This window comes from Eutrigla gurnardus, assembly GCF_963514095.1.
Source record: "Eutrigla gurnardus genome assembly, chromosome: 4".
NCBI classification, from domain to species: domain Eukaryota; kingdom Metazoa; phylum Chordata; class Actinopteri; order Perciformes; family Triglidae; genus Eutrigla; species Eutrigla gurnardus.
Window position 1 is genome coordinate 26,136,703 of NC_139918.1, and position 9,509 is coordinate 26,146,211.

The 9,509-nt window shown below is 40.4% G+C and overlaps 1 protein-coding gene across 1 annotated transcript; it reads left to right on the forward strand.

Annotated features, from left to right (window-relative positions):
* The first annotated feature begins 206 nt into the window (after window positions 1-206).
* On the forward strand, window positions 207-7,088 carry ubxn7 (UBX domain protein 7). The gene is made up of 11 exons (XM_084007455.1): window positions 207-336; window positions 1,908-2,061; window positions 2,348-2,412; window positions 2,529-2,594; window positions 2,740-2,852; window positions 3,286-3,432; window positions 3,671-3,761; window positions 4,488-4,618; window positions 4,980-5,484; window positions 5,580-5,659; window positions 5,998-7,088. The coding sequence occupies exons 1-11, from the start codon at window positions 231-233 to the stop codon at window positions 6,157-6,159; spliced, it is 1,620 nt and encodes a 539-aa protein (XP_083863581.1). The 5' UTR covers window positions 207-230; the 3' UTR covers window positions 6,160-7,088.
* Window positions 7,089-9,509: the final 2,421 nt, after the last annotated feature.

Sequence of the window (9,509 nt, forward strand, 5' to 3'; positions counted from 1 at the left end):
TATAAAATAGTTAGTGGATGAATTTAGTTTCCAATTTAAATCATTTAAAAACTGAAGAGAACGTACAGGAACTGCATGGAAATCCCTGAAATACTCACATTTCCAAAAATATCTAAGTCACTCGCGACTTTATGTATACTGAACTACATAACCCACAATGCAGCACAATCATTCGGTGACGTATGGGGGCTCGCGCCGCGCCAGGCAGGCCATCAAGGACGGCGTAGCGCATGCGCCACATTTATGTTGTTGTTTGTGGCGGTAAGATGGCGGCGCTCGGAGACACCTCAGCTCCGGGGGCGAATGGGTTAATACAGCAATTCACAGCAATAACAGGTAAAAATAACATTTTATTTAACGTTTCATCTATTAAGCAGGTTTTGGTTACCCAACAGGAATAGTCCCATTGTCCAACAAACCACGAAATTAGTGCGTAGACAGAAAAACGGACGTTAAGTCTTCCCCTGGCCCCTACGCTGTCAATGCTGTGCAGAGGGGGGGAAAGCACATCCAGTCGTGTGCTAAACTCAAGTGAAATACTCAGAAAAGGGACCATATAACGACCCGATTTTAATATAACCTGTCACAACCACTTCAAAATACCACCAATTCTTTGTGGTGCTCATTACAGACACTATCTCGCTCGCCTCGGGCTGATTATTGCTCCTGTTTTTTCCTCCTCCATTGCATGTTGTTTGATAATGTGGAATGGACGTCGGCTGTGCAACATTTCCCTTCTTCATCCCCCGGCTGGGCTACACGTTGTGTTACTCCTCACTCTGGCCGTGTTCGCCGGCCACACGTCCACCGAGCTCACCCGAGTGTCTCCCGACTACTCGTTCACATGTCTCCGGTAGTTTGTGTGCTTTGACACGATGGACAGCGTTTCGGTTTTTAAGTTATTTAGCGGTGGAGGGAGGGGGGGGGGAGAGGAGACTCGGGGCTGCTGCTGCTGCTAACACTTGGAAAGTGAAACGGACATGCGCAGTACACACACGGGAAGATCAGTGTAGCCAAACGGCACTGTTCGCTTAAATAAAAGGACTAAAGTTAACCATTTTTCTCTCATAGAGTATAACCATCGTTTTATTAACCGTGACCTTACATTATTTAAGAACAATTCTGGTGTTTGTAGCCTGTTTGTAGCCTTGAAATGACGTAGTAACGTGACTTCAGCTACCTTACTGCCTACTACTCCGCCAACCAAACCGTAAACCTTTATGTTTGGGAGCAGATTTTAACTTTCAGACAGTTGTTTGGCTTTCCTTCATCTCAGTAAGGTGTTGCAGTCAACTTGCAAGTACTTGTTGGTAATTCATCATCACAGCGAGCAGCATCTCTGCCTTTTTAAGAGTTGCCCAGAATGGGAAAGATTGATGCTTTTTTTGCATTTACACTAAACGTGATTTTGTCAAACACAATACTTAACAACTGTGTGTGTGTGTGTGTGTGTGTGTGTGTGTGTGTGTGTGTGTGTGTGTGTGTGTGTGTGTGCCAGCCACAGTGTCCCAATTATACATGAAATGGTCATTTTCCCAACTAATTCTTTAGCAAAAAAACTATCCATGTCACATATTGTTGTTTATTTATTTAAAACAAACACTGGCCAATATATCATTATATTGTTTTTTTGTTTTTTTTAAATTCTGGTATAATGATCATCAGTTTTGAAGCATTGCTCAGGCTCCAGTCACAACATAGTATCATTATCTGAAGTCACAGGCTTAAAGGCAAGTAATTAAAACAATATGGGATGTTTTGAAAAAGTAAAGTTAGTGGTAATATAAACACAATGTGTAGCAAACGAGTTACAAAGTGCAAAAATCTATAAGTTGTTCACACCCACACCCAGCTATTTGTTACAGGTTTATCCCTAATGCTTTTCACCATGTTCAACACTCTTTTAGGAGCCACAGAGAGTGTAGGACAACATATGTTGGAAGCATGCAACAACAACCTGGAGATGGCAGTGACCATGTTTCTGGATGGAGGAGGGATTGCTGAGGAACCCAGCACCAGCTCCAGTTCAGCAGCTTCAAGCAGCAGAGCTCCCCCTTCAGAGTAAGCTCATGTTTGCTGATTAATCATTTATTTATTTATTTGGCCACATTTTAGTATCCTCAAGTCGAGCTGAAATGAAAAATGCCATTTAAAACCTTTTTCGATCACATTATTCCTTTTTTTTTTTTAATTATTATTTTTGTATTATTATTGTTTGCTGTTTTACTGTGATTTGTTTTGCTAACAAAATAAGAGTGGATGTTTAGTGCTTAATAAATACCAGATGTTTTGCTCTAGATTGCTTTGCTTCTTACAATAATACCGTATATATTGCCTTACGTCTCAGTGAAGTACGAGCACCCATTCCCCAGAAGCAGGACATATTGGTGGAACCTGAACCATTGTTTGGAGGTATTATCCTTTTCTTATTTGACCTCATGCTGATGTTAAACTAAATCCTTGTTTTTGGCTGTGCTGTCCCAGTTTACTGCTGAATGTGACTTTGGATGCGTCTGTTGTGTCTGCAGTGCCGAAGAGAAGAAGACCCGCTCGATCTATATTTGATGGTTTCCGAGACTTCCAAACAGAAACGAGTGAGTAAATTCAATCTTCAAGAATCTGGTGGCTAGTGAATGAACTTATGTTGCAGTTTCACCCAATCTGTCACCTGTCTCTCACCTGTCTCAGTTGTTGTCACTGTGTCTTAACTTCCTGTAATGACTATGAATATTTTCCTAGTTCGCCAGGAACAGGAGCTGCGTAACGGTGGAACGGTGGATAAGAAACTGAGCACCCTGGCAGACCTTTTCCGTCCTCCCATTGAACTCATGCACAAAGGCAGCTTTGAGACGGTGAGGAGTCAATCACCAGATTCTATTCAGTTTGTGGGAAGTTTCAGTGAAATTTCAGATGGTGACTGCAGATCACAGGTAGAAAACCGGGTCGACTTGTTTACATCATGAATTCTGTATGGAAAAAGTTTAGCAGCACGCACATCCAGATGATAAATACAAGGTGCTGGACAGAAAAACATGTAAGAGGAGTGGAAAATATAGTCTACACACTAGATAATGTTCTATGAATGATCTATCTATCTATCTATCTATCTATCTATCTTACACGTAAGACTATATTTCATTATTTGTCTTCCTTCAAGCTTTATCTTTACATTTAACACTTAATATTTCCCTTTTTGTCTTCATATAGACTTTCTGATTTAACAATCATATCACTCACTAATTGACCAAATCCAACTTGATTTCTTGTGTTTTTTTGTGCTTCCAGGCAAAAGACTGTGGACAACTGGAGAACAAGTGGCTCATGATCAACATTCAAAATGTTCAGGATTTTGCCTGCCAGTGTCTGAACAGGGATGTTTGGAGTAACGATGCAGTGAAGACCATCATCAGAGAGCACTTCATATTCTGGCAGGTGTGTTAGGTTTAAATCCAAGGTAATGTGATGCCTTCATGTTGTGTTTTTCAGTTACAGTGAGTTTTTACTATCCACCTTTTCTTCTTCTGCTGTATGAAAAAAAACCCTTAGAATCAGCAGAAGAAATCTCACTTTATCCATCACTCTCATAATCCTAATATTTATGTATATGTCTCTCAATTCAAGTGTAACTGGTGTGAGGTTCATATTGTACGTTTTCTTTCTTTTATTACAGGTATATCATGATAGTGAAGAGGGACAAAGATACATCCAGTTTTATAAGCTGAACAAGTTTCCCTATATTTCCATCCTCGATCCCCGCACAGGTGAGCGTGTATGGGAAGTTTGTCACAGCGTTATCCACGGTTTATCTTCAATGATTAAAAAACATGATAGAAATTCTCCCTGCTAACAACAAAACAGTACGCGTTCACTTTTATAATTGTACAAAAATAATCTTTGTTTTTTAGAGAAAGACATTAGTGGAAAAAAGGCTCATGTATTCTGTGAGCAAGCTCATAGACCTCAATCAAGTCACCTCTAAGTCACCTCTAAGTCTCCTGTATACTAGAGCAGGTCATTGTTTTAAACCTCTCCTGGTCAGACCTGCTATTAGTTTGTTAGCTCTTCTTTGAACCATCTCAGTTTCTGTATATTTTTAGGACACCAGACAGATCTTACAAATTAAAGATGAGTTTCTATTTGAGAAAGATCTATGAGATCTATTTTTCATGCTTAAGATTTAGAAGACAACGCAACAGCATTAGAAGAGTTATACAACACCCATGATAATGGTGCGTTACTGAGCAGGAGACCCTTGTATGATTAAGTGATGGGATCAATACAGGCCAACAATAGGGTTTTCACTAAATAAATAATGAAGATAAATTAACTGCATTGTCATCTGTGTAATCATGTAAACAGCACAGTAAACAACCACAAAGTAGGTCTAAGTCAATTCAGCCGAACACTGAATCTGCGTTTGCTGCTTAAATGTTCTATAAATTATTTTTGTTATTGATCTCTATTCTTCAAAACATGTTCATCTTCAGGTCAAAAAATGGTGGAGTGGAATCAGCTGGATGTGGCATCGTTCCTGGAGCAAACGACTGGCTTCCTGGCAGAGCATGGGCAGCTGGATGGGCCCTCCTGTCACGCACCTCCAGCCAAACGAGCTCGTTCTGTGGGTCTCCCAACTCATGTTGCCTCTAATTCTCTGCTAATAAGCGCTATCTTCCCCCTCTCTCTCTCTGGGACTCCGTTGGAATGTCACAACTTAGTATTACTTATCAGTTGTAGAGCTGTTATCTGGCATTTTGGTTATTATTTTATGTGAGTTTCATTTCTCTCTCTCCTTTTCCCCCTAAAAGGCTGCATTACATGTAATAGTTTTGTGAACTCCACTATCTGAAAGACAGCGAACACTCCTTTCTGCTTGGTTATCAATCTCTTGTTATGTTATGTAGTTACATAACACGTTTGTGTTGTTTTACGCGGTTCTTTGATTTGTTTTCTACAGCTGCACACTCTGTTTTCTGTTCTAGGAGAGTCTGATTGATGCCAGTGAAGACAGCCAGCTGGAGGCAGCAATCCGAGCCTCTCTACAGGAGACCCACTATGAGTCCTCAAATGCCCCAGAAGCCCCAGATTCCCCCCGATCAGATGACGAATCGGATGCAGAGCCTTTCTCTGACAGCGAGGGTCCAATCTCTGTTGATGGCTCTGACAGCGAAACGCCTGTACCCCACGAAGAGAAAAGCTTTACCAGCAAACACACCCCGCTCCCTCCGACAACTGCAGCCCAGCAGCGTCTACATCCCGATAGTTCCACTTCTTCCCATAGAAAGTCTCCATACAAAGAAAACAACCACAGTCACAAGAAGGAGGAGAGCAAAAAGAACCACCTGGAGCCCTCAGTTGCTGGTCCTCGTCATCCTCAGCCTGACGCAAATTCTGGAGATAACCATTGTCTTCCAACGGCAGAAAGCGCTGGGCCTTCCAAGCCCGGCACCGCCAAAACCTTTGATGTGGACTGTCCTGACGACAATGGTATGTCAACATGTCTTTTTCAGCCTGAAACCGTTGCGATGATGTTTAAGGTATGTGAGAGTTTGAAAATTGTCTTCTTCTTTTTTTACACATAGGTCCCAAAGCCAGGTTGATGCTTCGTTACCCGGACGGACAGAGAGAGCAAATTTCCTTGTCTTCTAAAGCAAAACTATTGGTGAGACCTCTGCTTTAAAGAAATAGTTCAACATTTTTTAGGGGGGGAAATGCACTTCTTTGCTTTGTTGCAAGGAGTCAGGTGAGAAGGTCGATGCCACCTTCGTGTTTGTATAGTAAGGGTGCACCCGCACTAGGGCAAGTTGATTGACAGATTGGCAGTTTTATTATAAAAGGACGGAGTGTCGCACCACATCCTGGCCCAGTTCCTTGTTCATCTCTTGGCAACAAAGCATACAAGTGTATGAATGTGAAACTGTTGATTTAGTGAAACAAAACTTTATGATGACTGTTTCATAAAATGTCTCATCTCTGGTATATTTCTCGTTCTTCCCCAAGGCCCTGGTAAGACACGTCCAGTCAAAAGGTTACCCTAACGAACGTTTTGAACTCGTCACCAACTTTCCCAGAAGGAAGCTCGCCCACTTGGACTATGACATCACGCTGCAGGAGGCGGGGCTTTGTCCACAGGAGACTGTATTTGTTCAGGAGAGGAACTAGCCTTGTCAGACACACTCACTTTTGCTTGTCTGTATCTCTCTGATAGACCTCACCCTTTCACCAATGATGTGGGACGATGTCACTGGCCTTGATACCATAACCATCTTTTCTCTGGGAATTGGGCTCAGTTTTTTGCCAAGACAACTCTTAGTGGATGGACTACTTTCCCCCGCCACTCCACTAGTCTGAATACTGACATCTCTACTGACAGCCTAATCCCTTTCTACTGCTCTACAATTGGCCAGTAAGGTGTACGGATGCCGGCACTTTTAATGTGATTTATTCTTTTCTGATGCACGCTTCATTTTGTTCTGAACGCTGAGGCACATCAGAATAGAATATATATGATAGCTCATATTCAAATAAATAATAAAAATAAAACCCCAGTAATGGATCACTGATTGATGATGAGGCACCAGGGACTTGTACAAAAATACTTTTACCTTCCAGAAAGGATGTTTAATGTCAGAGTTTATTTTCTTGCTCCTGTTGTTATTTTCTGTACCTGGGGACAGGTAGGAGGCTCATTCTTGTTTATTTTGACCCAAATTTGGTCTCTTACACGGTCATAGTTTGAACAGTTGTAACTATGTGGAAGGCTGGGGCACCGAGAGAAAAGCTCTGAAAATGACAGGTCGGACATCTGTGACACGGTTGTGTTAATCTGAGAGGATTTGGGTGGATCTGCACATTTTTACTCAAGTTTCTATTGGTTAATTAGAGACTAGTTGATCGTTTTTGGATTTCAACTTTTGATACAGAAGGGAATGAATGAAGGGTGGTACATCTCATCAGTCGGACCTACACTGTACAGAGATGGCTTAGAGAGACTGATATTTAGCTGTAGTCACTGTTACCTTTCTTTTTCCTTTTTTTATATGCTGCCAAGAAAATATGCTGATGTTGAAATATAACCACCAAAACCAAGGGAGATTCTGCTTGGTCTTTTGTCACATTTTTAAATGATCTTTGCAGGCATTATGTCATGAGAAAAGTGTCCAGTATCATAAAACTAACATCGCAAAACATGTTCTATGAAGAGAAAATCGGCAACTCTTTAGAATCAACTGCAACAACCTAGAAAGCAAACGTGTATTAATGTGTATTCTGTCACAATTTGTTTCAGTATAACCCTGTGACTTCATTTAATCACATTATGTAAGTAGGGCGCATTAAGCAACTTCATATTAATGCTTCCTTGTTGGTTACTAGCCAGGCTTTTTCTGATTTGCTGGCACAAGGCCTAAAACAGACAGTGTTAAGTAAATGAAACATGATGATGATGATAGATGAGATTTCAAACCAATGCCTCAACTAACTGGATATTCGAGACAAGATCTGGACTGATTAACTCATGTTTACAAATATTGTTTTTTATAAGATATCAAGTTGGCATTAATAAGCTAAAATCTGGGCCTTTGGTGGCAGTAAAGTGCCTTAAACCGTAATAACTGCAATAAATAAGGTGATGATGATGAAGACCACTAGCCAGTTTAAGAAAACTTAAAAAATATTTAAATGAGTTTCACAAAAGTTTTATGAAGTAGGAATTAAATACAGTATGTTAGTTTAGGATGCTTTATTTGGGGGGGGGGGGGGGGGGACATAAACAAAAAGGTTTAACTTCAAGTTGTTGCAGTTGATCCAGGAGAGTCGCTGTTGTCCTTTCTCTTCAACATTTCTCTATTTTAAAAAAAACGAAAAGCCGAGTACTCCGGTCCTGGAAGAGCGGAGGGGGTTTGTGCTGCCATGTTGGCTTACTAGTATTAGAACAAGCCATGTGGTAAAATGTCCGTTTGAATCACATGCCATTCAAATACAATTTTTGTTAACAGAAGTTCCCATATAAAGGACTTGTTCATTTGTTTCCGACTTGGTTATGATGAATATAAGCAGGCGTATTATAACTTATAATGAGCGATATCAATCACTCATCTACTGGATAAATATTGAAAACTATAATGAGATAAAAATATGTGATGATGCCATAGTATTTCAAAACATATTCAGCTCCTAGTTCGTTTGTCACAGTACATCACTGTGATTCATGCTGTGGATCACATTTAGTTTCAAGCCCTTAAAGCCATTGTTTCATAATCTTAAAAATTATTATTTTTCTTTTCATATTGCCTTTTGAATAAGGGCCCCAACTGTTAATGGTAACAGCGTCTGTACGGGGCAAAGGTCAGAGGTGAAAGAAAAGGACATGCAGCTGTACAAACAGATGAGGACATCTGTGTCACTCTCCTCGCTCTGTTTCTATTACAGAACCCGAAGGATATTCCTTCACCGCTCCTTTTTTTGCTCTAATGGACAAAAGGAGGGTGAGGGGAAATGTGCTGGCAAAGGGCAGCATTGGATAACATACTGTACCCTTCTCCCCACTAGCTTTAAACCAACAGGAATGCCGCATTTGCTTTGATCAGCTGCCTTAAATACAGCAATATCCAAGTATGCTTTGAGTAGTTTACACGTGACACTTTTAAAAAATGTTTTTGAAGCTTTTAGGTTCTAAATAAATCTGAATAAACCAGCTGAAATACGGGAGAGCTTAAAAAAAAGGCCGATATAATTTCCTGCAAAAGTTGGAGTTTGAGGTTGAATGTTACACATACACAACGACAACCTGCATTAATGTCCCTTGAATCCTAAATGTATTCATCAGTGCTTTAAGCTTAATGAGGTCACCACCAGGACAGGGGGCCCCTCACGACGTGCCTGGGTTTGATGTTTTTTTTGTCTGTTGCATAAGAAGGATGTTGACCCCAGTCATCGATGGACCTGTCAGCCAGTTCTCAGAAAGAAGTCAATTGAAGTTAATGTGTAATGATGGATGGAAGAGTGAATCACCAGAATAGTCCATCTTGCAGAGAAAAAAAAACCCGCTGGATGTAACTACAAATAAAATGGGATCACTTTTGTACTCAAAGTCAAATAAGCTAAATTAATTTCACCGTCTCTCAAGTTTCAACGCCACTTAAGATACTTGTACTTGACTTGATTAATTCTATTTGATACTTATTTGACGCCTATGGCTACCCCGATACTTTTCACGATAAACACTTTGATAAGCTAACAAAATACCATTTTACGCTTGAAAACAAACACTGTTTAAAAAACAATGTCAATGAGTTGTTCCACCGAAGAGAGAGCCAATCTTAAGAGATTTGTTTGAGGGCCTAAAAGGTCAAACAATCCAATATTTGATGAAAGAAAGAAGCAAAAGGTAGTCACGACAAATAATGTACACAAATGCGCAGAATTTATCGTCCTTCATTTAGCATTATTCATCTTACAACCCCTCAGATTTATCTCAAACTGGTAATGAAGTTATTTCAGCTAGATCCGCC

Excerpts from the sequence above, each read along its gene's own strand:
- ubxn7 (XM_084007455.1), top strand. The coding sequence starts at position 231 with ATGCGCCACATTTATGTTGTTGTTTGTGGCGGTAAGATGGCGGCGCTC. Across the intron at positions 2,062-2,347 it reads AGCAGAGCTCCCCCTTCAGA|TGAAGTACGAGCACCCATTC; the intron begins GTAAGCTCATGT and ends CTTACGTCTCAG. Across the intron at positions 5,485-5,579 it reads GGACTGTCCTGACGACAATG|GTCCCAAAGCCAGGTTGATG; the intron begins GTATGTCAACAT and ends TTTTACACATAG.